General features: G+C 43.2%; 1 protein-coding gene across 1 annotated transcript in view; it reads right to left on the reverse strand.

Moving 5' to 3' along the window:
- The window catches only part of LOC132407358 (hemicentin-1-like), a 460355-nt gene that overhangs the window by 233734 nt on the left and 203017 nt on the right, over window positions 1-23604 (reverse strand). Inside the window, exons 21-22 of the mRNA XM_059993728.1 lie at window positions 20472-20631; window positions 19185-19350 (exon numbers count right to left, since the gene is read on the reverse strand). Coding sequence (XP_059849711.1) covers window positions 19185-19350; window positions 20472-20631 — 326 coding nt within the window. The remainder of the gene's footprint in view (window positions 1-19184; window positions 19351-20471; window positions 20632-23604) is intronic.

Below are 23604 nucleotides of genomic sequence, written 5' to 3' on the forward strand. Positions count from 1 at the left end.
CAAACCTCCCTGCTAGGATATTGATCCCCCCCAGGATTCAAGTGTAACCCGTCCTTTTTGAACAGGTCATGCCTGCCCCAGAAGAGGTCCCAATGATCCAGAAACTTGAATCCCTGCCCTCTGCTCCAATCCCTCAGCCACGCATTCATCCTCCACCTAATTCCATTCCTACTCTCACTGTCGCGTGGCACAGAAACAGAAAAGATTTTGTAGAAATCCTGAGCAACACACAAAGAATGCTAGCGGAACTTCAGCAAGTCAGGCAGCATCTATGGAGGGAAATTAACAGTCAATGTTTCAGGTCGAGGCCTCTCATCTGGACTCCCAAAATATCAGAGTTACTCCAGCATTTTGTATGAGATGCTTGAGAGTAAGGCTAGAAAAGGGTTTACACAACCCCTATTGTTCCTCTTCCCCATTGTTTACCACATTTTGATTTGCTTTTGGAAACATTAATTAAGATGACTGCTTGGGCACTTCACTGGCCCTTCAGGGATGTTTGGACATTGTTAGGATCACAAACATGTCAAAATGTCAGCACTCAAGGACTTACTGAATTGAACGTTATGCATAAAGATTTCCAGCTTGGGATACCGGAGTTTGGAGTTCAATTCCGCCACCGTCTCTGTACCCGTGGAATGCATCGGTTTTCCCTGCTGCCCCAGTTGCCTCCCACATCCAAAGGTGCATCAGCTGGGCTAACTGGTCATTGTAAATTGTCCCATGATTAGGTTAGGGTTAATCGGAGTTGTCGGGGGCTGCTGGGGCGGCCTGGCTCAAAGAGCAAGTCGGGCCTACTCCGTGCTAAGTACATCAATAAGAATAGTCAGTACATTATTTGGTGTACATGACGGAATCATAAATCAACTTAATACAACAGGACACAATACAGTCCATTACATTTCACAATAAAAGTAATCATAAAAGTTATGTTTACTTAAATACAATACCGTGCAAAAGTCTTAGGAACCCTAGATTTTTCATATGGTTTCAGGCAGTATGGCCCCCACAGAGCCCTGATCCCAACATCACTGAGACAGTCTAGGATTACCTGGACAAACAGCAAAAGTCTGCAGAAGAACTATGACACATTCTCCAAGATGCTTGGAACAACCTACCAGCTGAATGTCTTATAAAATTGCATGACAGGGTGCCTATGAGAATTGATACAGTCTTAAAGGCAAAGATTAGTTACAGGAAATATTAATTTGATTTAGTATTTTACTGTTCACCACTCTTTATAGCAAATTTTTGATGATTAGAAACTTATCATTTTATTAAAAAAGCATCTTCACCTGACGGATTTTGTTATGCATACCTAAAACTTTTGCACAGCACTGACTTAAGAGCTGATCGCAGGTTAGGCCATGCATTAAGTTGTTTTACAAGGATCGCTTGTGAGCCATTTACAGAAAGAGGGAAGCAGGATCTTTGACAGCTCACTACTGCTTGCCCTTTTAAAACAAACAATGAGATCAATCATTGAAATAGCCTAGTGGCAGAACACCAGCTTTCTGTACTTCCTTAGCAGTTAGAATGGGAAATCTGCCCAGTTAGACTTACATGGGTTCAACACTCCATTCATTTACACAGCATGGTTTACTTTCTGACCATAAACATTTAAGTTCACTAATTGATAACTTTAAACACAGGAAGGCTCCGCCTTCTAGTATTTATATAACAGCATTGGAGGCAAAGTTACTACTGTGGGGGTAAATATGAGCCAAAAAATGCCTTCCCCTGATAGAGATAAACTGACTATCCAAGCAGATGTCGCCTATGGAGTGTACACTCATTGACCACTTCGTTAGGTACTCCTGTACACCTGCTCGTTCATGCAAATATTTCATCAGCCAATCGTGCGGCAGCAACTCAGTAAAGCATGCAGATATGGTCAAGACGTTCAGTTGTTGTTCAGACCAAACATCAGAATGGGGAAGAAATGTGATCTAAGTGACTTAGACCGAAGAATGATGGTTGGTGCTAGATGGTGCTAGATAGGTTTAACTATCTCAGAAACTGCTGATCTCCTGGGATTTTTATGCACAGCAGTCTCTAGAGTTTATGGAGAATGGTAGCTGACAGAAAGGTGACAACAACTCAAATAGCCACGTGTTACAACAGCAGGTGCAGAAGAGCATCTCTGAATGCACGAGACATTAAATCTCACAGTGGATGGGCGACCGCAGCTGTACCTAATAAAGTGGCCACTGAGAGTATGTTGTGCAGGCTTAATTTAACTTTTTCTTCTGGGAACAGGCAGAGGCATTAATGGTGCCATACACTGTCAATCATATTGCAATTATTTCCAATTTGTTGAAATCTTATGATCCGGAAAATTAGCAGATAGCAGAAAAGCTCGTATTTTTCTCTTTGGAGTGAAGAAGAGTGAAAGATGACTTGGCAGAGGTGTACAAGATGATAAGATGCATAGATGGCATGCACTGCCAGGGACTTTCTCCCCAGGATGGAAATGGCTAATACAAGGGAGCATAATGAGAAGATAATTCCACTACAGACAGTCCCAGGCCTAACTATGAAAAGTGGAGGGTGGGGCATGGACTAGTAACCCCATCCTGTAAAAACCCAAAGCTCCAGAAACGTTAACAGAAGCCCCAAAGTCTTCACTCCCAAGAGGGGAAGGACAGACCAACTTGATTCCCAGCCTTAGTAATAACAATAATTTAAAGTTCAATGAAGGAAGTTATAAGGGTGGTGTCAGAGCTAAGTTTTTTACACAGAGAGTGGTGAGTGCATGGAGCGCACTGCTAGTGGGAGTGGTAGAGGGAGATACACTTAGGGGCATTTAAGAAACTCTTAGAGAGGCACTTGGATGATCAAAAAAATGAAGGGCTATGTTGGAGGGAAGGGCTAGATTGCCATAGAGCAAGTTAAAAAGTCAGTACAATACTGTGGGCCGAAGGGCCTATACTGTGCTGTAATGTTCTGTTCTGTACTCACTGGGAGCTATAAACTGAATTAAAAACAGTATAGGTTGAGCATAACTTTCAGATTAACCCACCCTTAACATTCCATTCACCAGATGCAGCGCAGATAAAACAGTGAGTATTTATTTCCCATCTCTAAGTATCTAAGTGACCAGCATCACCTCCTTTAAAGAGAGTGAAGAGTTTATCGTAAACACAAGACATTCTGCAGATGCTGGAAACCTTAAGCAACACACGCAAAAATGCTGGAGTAACCCCGATAGTCAGGCAACATCTAAAGAAGGGAATAAACAAACTGTTTCAGGCCAAGACCCTCATCATTCATAAGAGAATATCACATCGCTGCAGGTCAGCATAGGTATTACCTTCCCTGAAGGGATTTTAGAGAAATGAATGCATACTGAACTGAAAATAGTTTCATTGTCACCATTATTGACACCAACTTTTTATTTACTGAATTGAAATGTCCATGTTGGAGTAACGTAGGATTTGAACTCATCTCTGGATTTATAACTTACACTCCTATGTTATTTTTTAAACCTTATCAATCACCAACCAGAGGTTAAAATCCTGGCCTAATGATGGATTCTTCACCAAACAAACTTGCTGTCCACAACTGACATGAACCAGAAAATAGGCTCATTGCTTCTCATTCGTCAGACTGCACATAAATTCCAAACTTCAGCTTGCTTTTCATCCAAGGGCAGTGAGAGCAGCTGCTTAGTACAACGCAAAACTTCCTGGCAATAACTCTTCAAACCCGAATGAGAATGTAAACACTGTAAGATTAATATATTAGTAACTTCATTGCCGTTTAATTGGGTTTGGTCTGGATGGAGACTGTGTAATGCACAGATGCAAAGCTTCTATTTCAGTCAGCTGCATGTAAACAATACCAACCATCGGACACAGCTCCAAGTGCCCACTATTTCAAAATTCAAACTTCCCATAGGGAGCAAAAAGTCAGTGAAAATACCACAGTATCAGAAATACAGTGCTCTGCTCTGAATATGGGAGCAGCACACACAAAATGCTGGAGTATTCAGCAGGCCAGGCAGCATCTATGATGAGGAATAAAGAGTTGATGTTTCAGGCCTAGAATTGTTGACTCTTAGCAATACACACAAAATACTGGACGAACTCAGCAGGCCAGGCAGCATCTATCGAAAGGAGTACAGTCAGCATTTCGGGCCGAGACCCTTTGGCAGGACTTCTTGGTCTGAAACATTGACTGTACTCTTTTCCATAGATGTTGCCTGGCCTGCTGAGTTCCTCCAGCATTTTGTGTGTTTTGTTTGGATTTCCAGCATCTGAAGACTTTCTCTTGTTTGTAAATGTTGACTCTTTATTGCTTTCCATAGGCGCTTCCTCCAGCGTTTCATGTGTGTTATTGCGGATTTCCTGCATTTGCAGAATCTCTTCTATTTCTGAATGTGGGATCAAGGTCTATCAATTGTACAATGTTTTAGCCTGGGCCTTCAGCACATTATTCCTTCTCACTTACCTACTGCCTGCTCTGCTACTGGCGTTTAGGGCAGCAATGAGTGTCCTCCATCTGTCTTTACATACCTTTGCACGCAGATGTAGAAGGATTCTTCATTGCTGTTTCTGTAATAATTTTTTTTTACCATTCCGGGTTGTTACCCTGAGCGGAACCCCAGAACCTGGAGAACTGGTGGATCACTCTTAGTCTGACCTCTGCCCTTTGACCTGTTTGGCATGGGTGACCCAATCAAGAGCCAACGCACAAGGCCCTGACTCCAGCCAACATCACTCTCTGGGCCATTGAGGCACACAAGCCTCCAAACCCATCAAAAAGGTTGTGGTCCTCTTGAAAGACATTAACCCTGAACTAGGAAAAATAGATGCTGATTGTGGTGACATCTCCTTCCGCCTAATTACCTGAGAAGCACAAACAATTGCAAGCAGTGTGTATGAAGACGTCAAATCGACGTTATATCCATATGTAGACTCTGAGAGCTTTCTTCTGTCACACATCAATAGTGGGAAATAGAAGTATAGAAACAGACATGGAAAACACTGCGAACACTCAGCAGATCAGCTAGCATCTGCAGGAGGAGAATTGGTTATCGTTTCAAGTCTGGCGCCCTTCTTTGGGACTGGGAAAGAGAGAAAAAAATGAGTTTACTTTTCAGGAGTAAAAGGAGAATGTGGAATGGTTAGAACAGAAAGAACATTTTTCAGTAGGACAAGTCCAAATGGGTTAATGGAGACAGTTACAAGCATATTCTGTCCCACCCTCTCATGCTCAATGGCTTAGTGATATTATGTCCTGTTTAGACCTTGAAAAGATTTATTATTCACTTCTCAATTCGGACATAAAGTTCCATAAGGTGTGGGGAGCTTTTCTTGAATACTTTCATAACTCCTATTTAGATTAAGTTTATTCTTTTTTTCTGTACCATAATCCCTTACTTTCAGCTTTTTTTTCTTGTAAGTTTTATGTTTTTTTTTGATAGGAATTACATTATAGTTTTGGTAGTAGGCATTATATATTTTTAATATATATTTACAGCTCTGTAGGGTCGAACGCTCCGATTAATTTTTCTTTTACATATTGTAATGGCTGGCCTGTAGTTTTGTAGTGGGAGGGTGGGGAGGATACTAACTTTATATGATTTTATTTTGGGTGCCTTTTCCTTATTGTTATGAATTATTATTAGATACATTTCTTTTGCACTGTTTTAATCTCCATTCTGCTGATGTTTTTTTTGTAGTTGTAGAAACTCTTAAAAAAATTAATTTAAAAAAACAAGCACATTCTGCCTCTTTGTCCATATAACAGGTGGTAGATGGAAAGGCAAGTCATATTATTTAACTAGAAAAAGGAAAAGGGAACCAAACAGACAGGAATAGGTAGTTCTGTCAGGCAGCAGAGTGAGATCTACCTAAATGTGGAGAATCAATCTTGAGACTTGCAGGCTATAAAGTCTTTATTTTTATATATACACATTCTTATTGTAACTTATTGTATAGTTTATATATTGCACTGCATTACTTCTGCAAAACAACAAATTTCATGACATATCTCAGTGATAATAAATCTGATGCTCTCTCTCTCTCTCTCTCTGAGGTTTTCGGTCATTCCCTTGTTATTTCAAGATCCCCAGCATCTATGTATATCTCAATGTTCACTTACTCCTTAATCACCAATGTAAATCAGAGATAATGAACTGTTCTGAGCTTGTAAAATCCAAAACACAATTGCTTTTCCTCATTCTATTCACAATGTCCAAGCCATCTCCGGCCATGAATGTTAAATCCACATACAAGTATTGACGGTTAGCTCTACGCATTATCTCTCTCCCACTCACTCACTGCTTCCAGAGGATGGTGCCGGAGTCTTCAGTCTCGGGCAAGGTTTGATCGGCACAGTTTGTGGAGTCGATTCTGCAGTTCATGTTGTACGTGGTTCTGGTTGCAGCTTACCCCCTTTTTATTGCTATTTTGAACAATTTTGCTTGGGGCAGACTGGCTCTGAGGCCTGTGGTCAACAAACGACACAATGCTAAACTGAACTGAACCTAACTGAACATTCCTAGACTGTTTCCAGGACACCGGGGTTCAATATTTAATATTCTGTGTGTTTCTCACTCATTTTTTGCCATTAGCGTGATTTGTTCTTGTTTTTGCACATTGGGCATTTGGTATTTTCTTTGAATGGGTTCTATGGTTTTGTTTTGGTTTAGTGGCTGTCCGTAGGAAGAAGAATCTCAGAGCTCCATACAGAATATATGATTTAATAATAAATGTTCTTTGAATCTTTAAATAACAGGAGGGCTAAAACTCTGTGCTTAGTTCTATTAGCCGGCTGCTACATTTCTCTCCCCAGTGGGATTTCGGCAGGCATGATTGGAATGAGACACCAGCAATGAAAAACATTGTTGATGGAATGTCCTCAGTTCTTTCCTGGATATCAGGTTTGAACATGAAATGGAAAAAGGTCATTTATTTGAGCTCAAACCTGTGTGGTGTAACCAGGTGCATAACATGGTTGGTTTGCAGGTGACAAAGTATTCCTAAAAACAGCTGTGGCCAAAGAGGACTTTACAGAGTCACAGAACGATGCAGCACCCAAACAGGCCCTTCGGCCCATCTGGTTCATGCAATCTGTTATTCTGGCTAGTCCCATCGGCCTGCATTTGGACCATAATCCTCACATGGATGTACTTATCCAACCATTTCTTAAACGTTGCAGTTGAACCTGCATCCACTACCTCTGCTAGCAGCTCCTTCCACACGCGCCACACTCTGAGTGAAGAACTTACCCCTCCAGCTCACCTTTCAGCCTTATCCCAAGACCTCTAAGCTCTTGCCTCACCCACCTTCAGTGGAAAAAGCCTGCTTGCATTTACCCTATCTATACCACTCATAATTTGGTATACCTAATTATGGCCAGCACAAGGAATCTCTTATCCTGGGGCCAACCAAGTCCCAAACCGGCAGAAGAGTTAGAACACAGGCAGTTCTGCTGAAGGGTCTTGGCCCGAAGTGTCGAGTGTTTCTTTCTCTCCACGGACGCTGCCTAACCTGGTGAGTTCCTCCAGCTTTTAGTGTGTTTTGCTCCGGATTTCCAGCATCTGCAGAATTTCAGTTCTGCACTATTCACAAGAGCAAGAATCTAGCTGAAATACACCATATTACAAAAAAATAAGCAGCTCTACACAGAACCTCTGTTGACTGGCTTCTGACCATTCTGGCAAGGAGATGGCCTGGCCTTCTACCATACCTTCAAGCATCTACCATTAAGGACCCTTTCATTCCGGACATGCCCTCTTCTCATTACTACCATCAGAGAGGAGGTACAGGAGCCTGAAGAAACACACTCGGTGTTTTAGAAACAGCTTTTTCCCATCTGCCATCAGGTTTCTGAGTGGACAATGAACCCACAAATTCTTTTTTTGCTCTCTTTTTGCACTACCTATTTTTTATATATTTTTATTTTTCAATTTTTAGTACTTTTTTTATATATTGCATGCATGGTACTGCTAAAGCAAAACAACAAACTTCATGACATATGTCAGTGATAATAAACCTGATTCAGAGTTATAACTCTCATTGTATTCCCCGGATTTGACGTTCCTGGGTACCACAGCAGGATGACTGGTGATAGGAAGTGTCCACTGTGCATGGCACACTTCTGCTTTGCTACACTCCCAGATGTCCATCACCTTTGCAACTTTTCCCCGTTCTCCTGATGAACTGATTGACATTTGCCATCTGCCTCCATGCCCCTTGAACTTAAAAAACTCAGCAGATGCTGAGATGGGCCAGTCGCAAGGATAGTCACCGCACATGGCCAACTCAACGATTAATGGAAAGTGGGTTGGGTGGGGGGACTGGGAACACTGGAAGATCGCCAAAGCTTATGATGAATGACAAACCTGCATCCCACTGACAAATGAAAGCGGCCAGGGCCAAGTTTAAAACTTGGGAAGTATTAGCCTTCCTCAGTGTTTGCTGTCGAATCTGTGTAGCAGCTGTCGTGGCAACTTGCATCACAGGCTGTGTTTCGGAGTATTCACAGTGACCGCTGAGTAGTCTGGTGCACTACTGCAGTCAATAACTCATTATCCAAAATGAGAATCTTACTCTGCTTAGGGCGCTGCACCTGCTTAAACTGAGATCAATTCTCTCCTCAGTGCTTACATTCCCTCGATTAGTGTAACAGGTCCAAGATGGTTGAAGACACTTCGACATGATGTCTTTTCACTGCTTGCTGTCCTCGGCAATTCGGCTCCCTCCTCCAACCTATGCTCCTCTGCCTTTCACACTTATTCTTCCTCACTCATTGATCTACCTCGATCCAACTGCACTGCACTCTCTCTGGAGCATTTTATTCCCTTAATTCCTTTTCTTCAATTTAAGGATAGAGCACGGCGACAGGCTGTTCCAGCCGAACAAGTCCTTGCTGCCCAAATACACTCACGTGACCAATTAGCCTGAATGTCTTTTTTGAATGAATGAAATTTTATTTTGGTTAGTACAAACATAATGTCTTAGAGATGTGGGATGAAACCAGAGCACCCGGAGGCAACCTACATTGTCACGGGGAGAACATACAAACTCCCTACAGACAGCAGTGGGAATTGAACCCGGGATACTAACCACTGCACTGTTCTGCTATTGTTATTCTATCACTTTCCCCTCAATGAACTGTTGTAATAAAATAATGGCATGCAAAGTAAAGTTTTTTACCGTAGCTCAGTACATGTGACAATAGTAGAGTAGCTGACCAATTTACAAATTCCAGTTCCTTTTCTCCTAGTGTTGTTCTACTTCACATCCATCTTCTTTTCCCTTTCCCTGACATCTCCCATCCCACCCTCATGTCTGAGACTCAGAATCAGGTATAATATCATTGAAATACCTTGTAAAATTTGTGAACATTACAGCCGCAGTACAATAAAATACATGATAAGTAAATATAGAGAAAAAACTGTTACATTAAGTATCTGTCTATTAACTAGTTAAGTTAACAGAAATAAAAATAGGTTCAATGTCCATTCAGAAATTGGATGGCAGAGTGGAAGAGGCTGTTTCTGAATCGCTGAGTGTGGGCCTTCAGGCATCTGTACCTTCTTCCTGACAGTACAATGAGAAGAGGGCATGCCTTGGGTGACGGGGGTTCTTAATGATGGATGCTGCCTTTCTAAAGCACTGCTCCCTGAAGATGTCTTGAATACTACGGAGGCTGGTTTCCATGATAGAGCTGACTAATTTTACAACTCTTTTCAACTTATTTCAATCCTGAGCTGTGCCTCCCTTCCTTCCCCATACTACACGGTGATGCAGCCAGTTAAAATGCTCTCCACGGTACATCCGTAGAAGTTTTTGGGAATTTTTGTTGATAAACCAAATCTCCTCAAACTCCTAATGAAATAGAGCCGCTGTCTTGCCTTCTTTGTAGCTGCATCAATATGCTGCCTCCAGGTTAGGTCCTCAGAGATATTGACACCCAGGGACTTGAACCTGCTCACTCTCTCCCCTTCTGATCCCTCTATGAGGATTGGTTTGTGTTCCCTTGTCTTACCCTTCCTGAAGTCTGTAACGTTACCCAGTTTTGTTCCTCCCCATTCACTCGCCCAGGGTTTTCCTGTCTTACCTCTATTTGTTTACCTCCTTACAACCTTTTCCCTCATGTTCCTCACCCCTTCCTGATTTGCATCACACCTCCTCTTCCTCTTCATAAAACATTTCTAACATTAACTTAACCTCTTCCACCCATTTCTCATCCGACCTCCAGCCCCATCCAATTGCACTTCACCTCCATCTCTTTCAATGTCTACACTTCCTTAGCAATGTACAAAAAATGCTGGAGGAAGTCAGCGAGTCAGGCAGCAGCTATGGAGGGGAATAAACAGTCGAGGTTTCAGGCTGAGACCCTTCATAAGGAGTGGTGGCTGTGGAGGCCAAGACATTGGGTATATTTAAGGCACTGATAGATCCTTGATTGATCAGGGCATGAGGGGATACGGAGAGAAGGCAGGATACTGGGGCTGAGAGGGACATTGGATCAGCCATGATGAATTGATGGAACAGACTCGATTGGCCAAATGGCCTAATTCTGCTATATTGCATGGTCTTGTAAGGACTGGAAAGGAAAGAGGAAGAAACCAGCTGACAAAGGTGGTGGCACGGGAGGGGAAGGAGTACAAGGTGACGGATGAAATCAGGTGGGGGGGACGCAGATTGATGAGTGAGGGGCTGAAGTAAGAAGCTGGGAGGAGATAGGTAGGTGAGGTAAAGGATTGAAGAAGGAGGAATCTGATAGGAGGGGGACAGCAGCATGGGAAAAAGTGAAGGCGGAGGGACACCAGAGGGAGGTGATGGACAGGATGGAGAAAAGAAGGGGTATTTCTTATTTCTTATTCTCTTCTTATCTGAAGTTCAAGTTTAATTGTCATTCACCCATACACATGACTACAGTCAGACAAACAGCATTCCTTTGGGATCAAGGTACAAAACTCAGTACCAACAGTTACGCACAGCTTAATTTAACTTAAATACTTAATTGGCTTATATACACTTACTGTAATTCAGTTTTATTTCCTCTATATTTATTTATTATGTATTTCATTGTACCGCCGCTGTAAAGTTCACAGATTTCACGACATTTGCCTGTTTCTGATGTATCTGCCTTTACCTCCGCCCCTTTTGCAGCACACTCCACACACAGAGTATAAAACCTACCCCTGATCGGAATCAGAATCAAGTTTATTATCACCAGCACGTGATGTGAAATTTGTTAACTGTACCAGCAGCAGTTCAATGCCATACATAATCTAGCAGAGAGAGAAAAACTAATAATAATAAATAAAATAAAATAAAACATAATAATAAATAAACAAGTAAATTAATTACATATATTGAATAGATTATTAAAAATGTGCAAAAACAGAAATACTGTGCATTAAAAAAAGCAAGGTAGTGTCCAAAGCTTCGATGTCCATTTAGGAATTGGATGGGAGAGGGGAAGAAGCTGTTCCTGAATCGCTGATATTCCCCCATTATACTCTTCTCCAATCACCTTAAAATTATGCCACTCATATTAGCAATTTTCACACTAGGAAAAGGACTCTGGCTGTCCACTGTCAAGTCACCTCTCATCCTCCTTCATTCCAAAGGGGAAATCTCTATCTCGTTCAACCTGTCCTTATAAGACATGCTATCCAACCAGGCAGCATCCTGGTAAATCCCCTCTGCACCCTCTCTAAAGTTTCCATATCCTTCCTATAATGAGATGACCACAACACTCTTTAAGTGTGGTATAACCAGGGTTCTTTAGAGTTGCAACATTACCTCATGACTCTTGAACTCAATCCTCATACCATATGCCTTCTTAACATCTCTTTCAACTTTGAAGTTAAGGATGTGGACCCCTAGATCCCTCTGTTTCCCCCACACTGTAAAGAATCCTGCCATTGACCCTGCATTCTGCTTTCAGATTCAACCTTCCAAAGTAAACCAGTTTACATTTTTCTGGGTTGAACTCCATAAATCAACCTTTGGGAAAATACACTTCGGAATGATGCGGCAGAATGGCAGACTCAGCAAAGTAATCAAAGTTCTAAAATACCATTACAGAACCTCTGTGATCCTTGTGTTCAGATCTGTTTCAGCTTAGAGCATTTCAGAGCAACTTTTTTGCATTCTCACTCATTATCATCATTATGTGCCGTGTCATATGACCTTATCATTATGTGCCATGTTGTGTGACATCACCATTATGTTCCGTGTTGCATGACATGAGAGATCATGGTCTTTGATCGTGATTGTTCACGGTAAATTTGTCCTATAGAAGTCGTTTGCCATTGCCTTCTTCTGGGTCATGTCTTTGCAAGACTGGTGACTCCAGATATTATCAATACTCTTCAAAGGTTGTCTGCCTGGCATTCATGGTCGCATAACCAAGACCTGTGATATGCGCCAACTGCTCATACGACCATACACCTCCTGCTCTCATGGTTTCACATGACCTTGATCGGGGTGGGGGGGGCGGTTAAGCAGGTGCTACACCTTGCCCAAGGGTAACCTACAGGCTAGCAGAGGGAAGATGCCTTATACCTCCTTTGGCAGAGACTTGTCTCTATCCCACCACCCAGATATTCTCACTAGAGACCCTTAAACAAATATCTGTTTAAGAGTGTTTATCAAAGCGGGTAATGGTTCTGTGTGTTTGCAATGATTTGCCTAGAAAGAGAACAAGGATACCCAATGTAATCTCAACAAGTTTCCAACGTCTACAAGACGTTTCACAAAATATCACCAAAATTGTCAATAAATTCGTACAGAACAAGAGTCAGTACTTAACTTGAATAATGCCCCTGCTTCCAAGCACCTTAGTAAATACACAAATCACTCTATTAATTATAACATGGTCGTTAACCAGAAAAAAATTTAGCCCACAGAAGCATCATATTATCATGATTCCCAAGAGTCACATAAAATAAGATGCAAGCTTAAGTTGTGTATCCGTTCCAAGTTGGATAGTCCCTTCCCAAACATCTGTTCTTCTTTAGATGCGCCAAGAACATTTTCCACTGCTACAGAGTATTTTTCAGGATCCAAGTAAGCTTGACAATCTGATATAGACAACAGAGATCATTACCACATCAGCGCTGCCTTCACAGGAAACCTCTCTCTGCATTAACAAAGCCACAGAATTAATTTTTTAAAATTGAAGCCAAATATGCTTTGTGATCGTTATTTTGCCTTAAAACAGAATGTTCCATTCAAGATTCTTTAAGCTGGCAGATGCTCTTTCGTCCTGAGTATTTTTTCTCTCTCTCCTTATCACGTTGGTCCTTCGCTTGGTGCAAGGACCAGTGTGAAAGGGAGAGAATAGAAAGTGTTCTGAAGACTGGCAGCATTAATGGCGCAAGCTCGTGCTCTCCTGCTGCCGTACTGAGAATCGAGGCACCAGAAAGCCAGCCCTTTCCTCCCTGTAGTTGCTGGGAACCTGGTGTGAATCTAGCAATGAATCATCATGCTGATGCAGCCCGGGTGAGCTAAAGACATGGGTAATGTTGCCAGTCATTGCCCAGGTATGGAGCTCAGTCAGTGCAGCCATTGCTGGGGAACATCAGCACCTCCACCATGAATTGACAGACTGCCCAGACTCTACGATCCCCCTCACCACCTCCCATTGGACGTGATGGAAGCTGCTGACACCCCAACTCATTGCCTCCACTTCTGCCCAACTCTTTGTTTGCTCCCACACCCTCCTCCATCATTACCACTGAGAAATCTCTGATTCCATCGTCAACAGGAGCCGGGCGTACTCCTGGAGGTTGTGATGCATCACTCCCTACACTCCTCCTGTCATTTAAACAGTTTATCCTCTTTACTGCCATAACCAGTAGCAAAAAGAACTTTTAAAGCAAAAAAATGTATCTTTTATTCATAAACCTGTGAACTTGCTCCTAGAATGCATCTAGAGTTCTTCAGGAGGTTCATTAGGGTCGGCACGGGAGCATAACGTTATTGTAGCTCCAGCAACCGGGTTCACTTCTGCTGTGCCCGTAAAGAGTTTGTATGCTCTCTCCAAGACCATGTAGGTTTCCTCCGGGTGCTTCAGTTTCCTCCCACATTCCAAAGACACAAAGGTTAATGGGTTAATTGTGTAATTGTGCAGAGTGGGCTGGAAGAACAGGCCACCATGCTTTATCTCTAATTAAAACATAAATTCATCCATATACACAACCTCACTATTTTGCTCTCTTTTTGCACTATTTATTTATTTTATTCTTTTAAAATATATTCTTATTGTGATTTATAGCATTTTATATGTAATGCATTGTATTGCTGCCATAAAACAACAAATTTCATGACAACACGAGTGAATCTGCAGATGCTGGAAATATAAATAAAAACACAAAATGCTGGCAGAACTCAGCAGGCCAGACAGCATCTATGGGAGGAGGTAGTGACGACAAATTTCATGACATGTGTTAGTGATACTAAACCAGATTCTGACAACAGGAGATCCTGGAGAGCTGGCAACATCATATCTGACTTCAGACGGACAGTACACACCTCTATTACTGAAGTTGCTGCTGAGGAACAAGGTATCTCCCTATGCATCACAAATCTTACTTCAACCTTTCTTAATTCTCAAATCCAAGTAAATCCTTGAATTTGTTTGCCGTATCTCAGTCACCTCACCAAGCTCGTCTCCCACAACACAAAGATGAGGAAAACTACGTTTCCAATTTCCAGACTCTCACATGTTCAGTCTTTAAGAGTAATTCGCCAATGCCCCACTCTATGCCAGAGATTACATGTTCAACTCCATTTTGAGACTCAAGTCTCCTCAGGACATCATTGTGCTCAAAAGGTGAAGCTTGAATTGAGATATAATCAGAATAATCAGGCAAGGACACATTCAGAACAAGCTGGAAATAAATGGATCATCAAAGTCAGAAACAAGAGACCCATGCTTCACAAGACAAGCAGGACCAGATGGATGTGGAGGTCCAGACCAGCCAAGTCGGGTCACATCCGCCGCTGCCACAGACGACAGTTGGCACCTAGCTCCGACTCTGTTGTGCGCCAATATCAGCTGGTATCCGACTACCTGTTTTGAGGTCTGTGTGGACTTTGCACTGGCAGAAGTGACTGCTAAGTGTTGTACCTTTGGTGGAGGCTGGACAATCATCAGGATCAGGTTTAATAACACCGGCATATGTCATGAAATTTGTTAACTTCACAGCAGCAGTACAATGCATAATAATAGAGAAAAAACTGTGAATTACAGTAAATATATATAATAGTTAAATTAAATAACTATTTTACATATAGTTCATGAACTGTGGTTACATTCACCGCAGGAAGGCAGAAGAAAGCTTAGATCCAAACTGCATTTACATAGCATCTTTCCTGTGACCTGGTGTTTTCTAAAAGTGGATATCATGAATGGTGACAGATAGGTAAAGGAAAATGTCTGATGATGGAGTGATGCATGCAGGATTAATATGTTCATCCCAGGAAGCAAGTCTGAAGAGGTTTGAACCATCGTTCATCCATGATCCAGAGGAGGGAGGTCAGTTGCTCAACTAGCCAGAGGACATTAAACTGGATGAGACTGGACAAAGTCTCGCAGGGTTATACTGGCATGGCTTGCATTAAAATTTGTACATCCCTGCCCATTTTGTAGCACCATTCAATTACTCAATGAGCTTAAAATGCCTTTGCACAGAGCCCCATGGAGCAGGAAACAGAGTGAAATGTCAGGAATAGTGCCAGCCAGCAGATTGAACTGCATGCACATATTGTAAATGTGAAAAGACGGCTCATTACCAACAATATAACAGCTTCTGCAGATTGCACAAACATAAGGCACTATGGGGGTAATTTCAACTATTCTCAAATTAAGATCTGGGATGCAGAGTAAGGGGTGGTTCAAATAATGAAACTGAAATGTAATCCAAACACGCTGCAAATGTACACTCTCACTTAAAGGCAGTGCATTTTTGTCCCCTATATTGCCCCTTCTGAAAAGTGCCCTGTCATGAAATGCCACATCCTTCCAATTTTTGGAACCATTTAAATTAAACACTGGCTGGACAGTTTGCAAGGCCTAGAAAACTAGCAAAATCTACCAGATAACAGGAGAGAGAAAGATTGAGAGGGGTAGAGAGAGAGGGGGGGTGGGGGAAGAGAAAGAGGGAGGGGGGAAAAGGGAGGACGGAGAGGGGGGAAGGGGAGAGAGGAAGAGAGAGATAAAAGGTATAGAGAACTATATGGTAGGGTAATTCTAGGCAGTTTCTAGGGTAGGTTACACAGTCAGCATAATACTGTGGGCCAAAGGGTCTGTAATGTGCTGTAGATTTCCATGTTCTTTGTAGGTGTGTGTGTGTTTTTGAGAAGGAGAGAGTGTTTGAAAGAGGGTGTGTTTGAGAGTGAGTACTTGAGTGAATTAGACAGGGAGAGAGAGAACGAGAGAAAGAGAGAAATAGGAAATCCAGGTGTGTGTGAAAGTGGGTGTGTGAATGAAACAGAGAGAAAAAGAAAATGAAAGAGAACAGAAGGCTGTGTGTGAGAATGAGTGTGCGATTGACTAAGTGTGGGAAAAACAAAGAGGAAGAAAGGGAAGAAAGGGTCCAAGGAGAGAGTTGTGTATGGGCTCTGTGAGTGCGTGCGAGAGAGAGAGAAAGAGGGAATGTATGAGAGGGAGTGCAAGAGAGAAAGGCTTGTGGTGTGGGGACGTTGCTGTAGCTGTGTGCATTGCATGCATATTTGCCTTCAATAGATAGAAATCATACTGAAATAGCTAGATGCTTTCCACACAGTAAACATCCTAATTTCAGAGCCAGAAGCCCTTTTAGCTCTAGCATCTGTTTCATCTATCCCAACGAAGAAGTGTTACATTTCATGGTACTCCCCACGTGCATCCATTGAATAAATCAAATATGTAATGTATCACTTTTTAATGGTGTACGATGAAACACGATCAGTCAGAATTCAGAATATATATTTGAAGTTTCCCCCTGGCACAAAGTCAGTGCAGTTCGGGGAAGAAAACAATGAAGGAATTAAAGCAAGTTTGGGCAAGAAGTATTAGAAATGCAACTTTAACCCTCAGTTGCAGCGTGTGTTTCAGTATAATTTCTATCTACTGAAGGCAAGTATGCATGCAATGCATGTAGGTGATGCACCATCAATAATTCACACTGAGACGTAAGGCGAGATATCGGCTTTTATAGACTGGAAGAAGGAACAAGCAGTGAGTGACCACCATACTACATCCTGGAGACTGAGAGGCCGGGCTCAGGCCTCAATCGCCTTTATCCAGGGGTCTGTGGGAGGAGCCACAGGAGCAGTCAGCAGGGGGCGTGTCCAGACAGGCACATAGTTCACCACAGTAGGTATGCAACATCCCCACACCACAAGGATTTCTTTCTTGCACCCTCTCATAAACATTCTCTCTATCTCTCTCTCTCTCACACACACACACACACACACACACACACACACACACACACACACACAACTTTGTCTCTCTTTCTACTCTCTCTCACATTCATTCGAAGACTCACTCTCACACCTTTATCTCCTTTTTCTCTCTTTTTTTCTCATTTTCTTTCTCATTTTCTCTCTCTCTCTCTCACTAATATTTAACTTCAGAAAATATTTACAGATGTGTTGTGAAAAGCTTTCTGACTGGTTCCATCGCTGTCTGGCACGGAGGGACCAGTGCGCAAGATCAGCAAAAGCAGCAAACAGCTGTGGACCCAGCCAGCTCCATCGTGGGCACCATCTCCCCACCATCGAGGACAACTTTAAAAGGTGATGCCTCAAGAAGACTGCATCCATCATTAAGAACTCTCACCATCCAGAATATGCACTCTTCTCATTACTACCACCAGGGAGGAGGTACAGGAGGCTGGCGACGTACCCTCATTGTTTTAGGAAGAGTTTCCTCCCCTTCACCGTCACATTTCCAAATGAGCTATGGAGCCCATCAACACAATTTTTACTGTCTAGTAATTTTTTAAAAAATGTACTGCCCAGTACTGCTTCTGCAAAACAACAAACTTTACGACATATGTCCTTGATAACAGATCTGATTCTGGGGTATCCCAAAGAGACTCGAGCCTGAATGTAGACGAGAACGTGTAATCTCAGTTGGCATTAAGTGCAACATTAAAGAGTTACTGCTCTTCCCTCGTGATCGGGGGGGGGGGGTGGTGTCAGATGAACTGTCATTCTTATAAACACGAGAAATGACTGAGTTACATCGGCTGTTTACTCTTTCCCACAGATGCTGCCTGGCCTGCTGAGTTCCTCCAGCATTTTGTGTGTGTTGCTTGCCATTCTTATAATATTGTATTTATTGACAATGCTGCGCCAGACAATGAATGGGAATTGGAGTGGCTCATCTGACACAGCACTCCGTCAACTGCGAGCAAATTTCAATTCATTCAATGAAGACCAGAGGTTGAAACAGAAACCAAAGCAGTTTCTCCCAACAAAAGCAATGTACGTTCTCCAGAAAAACACAGTAGGTACAGGGTAATTCCCTTCTTCAGGGACACAACTGAGAGCATCCTGACCGGCTGCATCACTGCCTAGTATTGGAACCGTACCTCCCTCAATCGCAGGACTCTGCAGAGAGTGGTGTGGACAGCCCAGCACATCTGTAGATGTGAACTTCCCACTATTCAGGATATTTACAGAGACAGGTGCGTAAAAACGGCTTGAAGGATCATTGGGGACCCAAGTCACCCCAACCACAAACCGTTCCAGCTGCTACCACCCAGGAAACGGTACCACAGCATAAAAGCCAGGACCAACAGGCTCCAGGACAGCTTCTCCCACCAGACCACCAGACTGATTAATTCCTGCTGACACAACTGTATTTCTATACTCTATTAACTGCTCTCTTGTACATACTATTTATCACAAATTACTATAAATTGCACATTAGACACTTAGACGGAGATGTAAAGATTTTTACTCCTCACGAATATGAAGGATGTAAGAAATAAAGTCAATTCAATTCAATTTTCACTTATGGCAAAAATCAGCAATTTCAGTCACTTCCTGCGTCATAAGCTTGATGAATCCGGAAATTAGCCTAACCTCTCATCCTTGACCAGTTACGATGCACGGACTAGCTACAAAGGGAACCTCCACCAGAGTGCCGGGGTCCGGCTCCGAGATGTACGGCGTATGGCGGCATGAGCCTTTGTGCCTGCGAGGGTGCGTTACCTGGCTGTCGTGACAGGTACCAGTCGTGAGTCTTTCTTCCATCTGATGATGGGAGGCGGAGAGCCCTCAACCTCACACGGCAACGTCACCTCTGTCCCAGCTGTGCCGATGATGCCAATCGGTCCATCCGTATCTGCTGGGCTCTTTCCACCAATCCTTGGTTTGGCTGCAGAGCGGAATTCAAGATTTACAATTAGTAGTCACAGTATTATCAAACCTCTATGGCAGGGGTTCCCAACAATTTTCATATCATGGACTAATATCATTAAGTCCGGGCTGCGAAGCTCTACTCTGTGATGTTTTCTCTCCTTTATGCTCCATTCATTTTTTTTCTGGGAACGTTTCGCTCAAACCAATCCATTATTGGGCAGCAACGCACATAGAACGCTGGAGGAAGTCAGTAGCTCCAGCAGCATCTACAGAGAGGAAGGAACAGTCGATGTGTTGGGCTGAGGCCCTTTCATCGAGACAGGAAAGGAAGGGGGAGGAAGCCAGAATAAGAAGGTGGAGGGGGGCAAGGGGAAGGAGTACAGTCGATGGTGCAATTGGTATACAAGTCAAATTGAAATGGTTAGCCTCAGTGGGATCCCACTGCTCTGGGTAGCAAATGAGAATAGTCAAGTAACGTGCAAAGCCCTGTGATCTGGGCGCTTAACAGCAAGACCTCACTTTATATGTTTTGTGTCCTCAGAAGCCACCTGTAGGTGAGTAAGAAGCTGTTTGCAGGTGGGACACACTTTAGAGTGGAGAAAGAGGAAAGAGACAGGAGATCAGAAGAGACTGTAGGGGCCACCGATAGGGGTGAGGGAGATCCTGTTTGGATCACAGGCTGGTGGCAAAGGGAATGACATCAAGCATGAGGGGCTAGATCAAAGTTCTCCTTCCCCACGCGGCCCAATGTTCGGAAAAGAGACCTGCTTTTTGCAGTCTCTCGTGTTTCCATATGACCACATTCTGAGTCTGTTCTCACCTTTCCTTGACTGCTCAAGATACCATCCCACAGATGTTAAATCTCTGTTAAAGCATGTGTTTAAGCATGTGGCCTCAGTAACAATTTTAAGTAAATTGCTCATCTCCCAAAGAATTGCTCAGTCCCCAGAGTCCACCGGCTCCTCTGTTAGATCTGGAAGTGGACCCGTTGAAAGCAGGCTGGCTGCTGGGGTCCAGTTCCAGGTTTCAGACTTACCTATACCTCACACAGGGATTCATTTTGTCCCCTGGAGCTTTTCTGCTGTAGCAAGTGTACTGATGAGCCAATTCTATCTGTAACGATATTAATCGTCTTACTGTGAACAAACAGCTGGAGTTCTCTGCTGGCAAACCCCACAACGTTGGAGGCTGTGCAGACATAGATGCCGGAGTCCTCCAGTGACGGAGCAGAAATCACGAGGCTTCCATTAGCATCCGTGCGATAGTGTGGCCCTTGTAGATGCAAGTGCTTTCCTTCCTGGGCGTGCATTCAGAGAGCAAGAAATTCACAGTCAGTCACATTTTCAACAAGATGGAGATGCTTATGATAGTAGTTCCCGCCGCCCCCACCTCCTTCTCACCCCCTCTCCGCCCAACATATTGATGCAATTACGAACAAGGTATGTCAGCGGCTACTTTTCACTAGGAACTTGAGGAGATTTGGCCTGTCACCAAAGCCTCTAACTATTTTTTTACAGAATGTACCATGGGGAGCGTTCCAGCTTGTTGCATCACCACCTGGTATGGAGGGGCCATGGCACAGGACTGATAAAATCTGCAGAGGGTTTCAAACTCCAGCATTAGCCTCCCCACCATCAAGGACCTTCAAAAGGTGATGCTTCAAAGAAGTGGCATCTGTCATTAACACTGTGGTGAACTACATATACCTGTCTGGACACGCCCCCTGCTGACTGCTCCTATGGCTCCTCCCACAGACCCCTGTATAAAGGCGATTGAGGCCTGAGCCCGGCCTCTCAGTCTCCAGGATGTAGTATGGTGGTCACTCACTGCTTGTTCCTTCTTCCAGTCTATAAAAGCCGATATCTCGCCTTACGTCTCAGAGTGAGTTATTGATGGTGCATCAAACACCACAACACCATAAGACATCAGAGTGGAATTCGCCAACTGGAGTCTACTCTGCCATTCCTTCATAGCGGAGTTATTACCCCTCTCAGCCCCATTCTTGGGCTTTCTTCCCGTACCCTTAGACACCCTTACTGTTCAAGAACATATCAACCTCCACTCAATCAACGACTTAGCCTCCACCAAGTCAATAAATACCCCCGCCACCAGGACATGCCTTCTTCTCATTGCTAAACATCAGAGAGGAGGTACAGGTGCCTGAAGACACAATGTTTCAGGAACAGCTTCTTCCCCTCGGCCATCAGATCTCTGAACGGACAATGAACCAACCCATAAATGTTACCTCACTATTTTTAATTCTCTTTTTATGCTGCTTAATTAATTGAATTTTTAAAGGCATATTGTATATTTCTTGTTCTAAATTATAGTATTTTCTATATATTGCACTGTACTGCTGCCACAAAACAACAGATTTCACAACATGTGTCGTGATACTAGACCTGATTGTGACACATCATTTCCACGCCAAGGAGGAAGAAGCTGAACAGCTCCAGGAACTCACTGCTCCAGGAGTTCACTGTTAGGATTATCATCACACTGTGTTCCACTCTTCCACCTCTGTTTTATTGTCAAGTTTTCTGTAGGGCAGTCTGATTTCAGTGGAGTGCCCGTGTTGGCTCTGATCAGCTGATCTAAAACAGAGCTCATGCTAAACTGCAGACTCTGTCTAACCCAATAATTAACTTTTTCCATTCCTGTCCTCCAGGTCCTGGGGTTCAATTCAGGGCTAACAATACTGACTGGTAAAACAAAATTGTTATGGAAACAGCAATGAAGAATCCTACATCTGAGGGTGACGGTATTCCTGAGTCTCCACCTGGGACTTGTGTGACTGACAGTAAACTGAGAGGAAGCTTCCGACATGATGAAGGAAGCCCTGAACACCGCCAGAGATGGAGGATCTTCATTGCTGCCCTAAACGCCAGCAGCGTTACAAGCAATAGAGAGAAGACAAATCCATCAGATAGACCGGCTGCCCTCACTCCCTTGTTAGTCATAATTGGCCTGAGCAAGATGAGTTGGCAATATGAAAGAGAAATAGTGAGGAGGACAGGGAAAGGAGAAGCAAATCATAAACATCAAGAGATTCTGCAAATGCTGGAGATCCAGAACAACACACACACACACACACACACACACACACACACACACACACACACACACACACACACACACACACACACACACACACACACACACACACACACACACACACACACACGCACACACACCTGGAGGAACTCAGCAGGCCAAACAGCACCCATGATGAAGATCCTGGTGAAAGGCCTCCGCCAGAAACATCGGCCGTTTATTCCCCTCCATTGATGTTGTCTGGCTTGATGAGTTCCTCCAGCATTTTGTGTTTGTTGCCCGGGAAGGGAGATATCTGCTTCACTCCTTTATGAGGGAACACTTGTTATGTAACACCAGCACTGGGAGTATGACCTCAACCGCAGACCACAATCACAGAGTTATACAGCACAGAAACAGGTCCTTTTTCTTTGTTCATATCAGCTGCTTTACCCACCTACACTAAATGCAGCTGGCTACTTTTATCACCCCCTATTATTTGCTCCCACAAAGCAAAGCTCCCCCTAAACTACCCCAAATAACATCCTTGAACAAATCACCTTCCACGGTCCACACACCACAAGCTTGCTCTCTCCCGGAAATCAATCCAAAACATGTGACACAACAAACTAAGTCAATCCTTTTAATTTCTTAGAGGAAAATCTGTGGAATATATTTTTTTTTAATTTAGCTATCACACAGTAGAGAGTTTTGAAATGAATTTTGGTAGGGAATTCCAGAATGAAAGGACATCATCACATAAGAAACCCTCTTTCTCTGACACTCCTACAAGCTGCTTCTCGCCTGTACAAGACTTTGACTTCTCCCTCCAGCTCTGCTGCTGGTGAATTGACAAGGTGAGTGGGGGACAGAATGAAATGAGATGTTCGGGCTTTAAGTTCAGCAGGCCAGCCACCGTCCGGTATTTCTGGCTTTCTGCACTGAGTGACCTGCAACACTAAGGCCAGTACTTTGCGACCTAAATTCACTTTTTCTGAAGTCTTCCTCTGATCTTTAAATTCTTTTACCAAGGCAAAAAAAAACATTACTTTATCAAGGCTGTCTTCACAACAGAAGTTTTTATATGTGGAGAGTCACAGAGTTTTAGCATGATACGGGCCCTTCGGCCCATTGAGTTCAGACTGAGCAGGAATGCTCATTTACATGGATCCCCATGTTTTATTCACCCCACATTTACAACAACACCCTACTGATTCTGGAACTCACCCACACACTA

This window comes from Hypanus sabinus, chromosome 18 (assembly GCF_030144855.1).
Source record: "Hypanus sabinus isolate sHypSab1 chromosome 18, sHypSab1.hap1, whole genome shotgun sequence".
In the NCBI taxonomy this organism is placed as follows: Eukaryota; Metazoa; Chordata; class Chondrichthyes; order Myliobatiformes; family Dasyatidae; genus Hypanus; species Hypanus sabinus.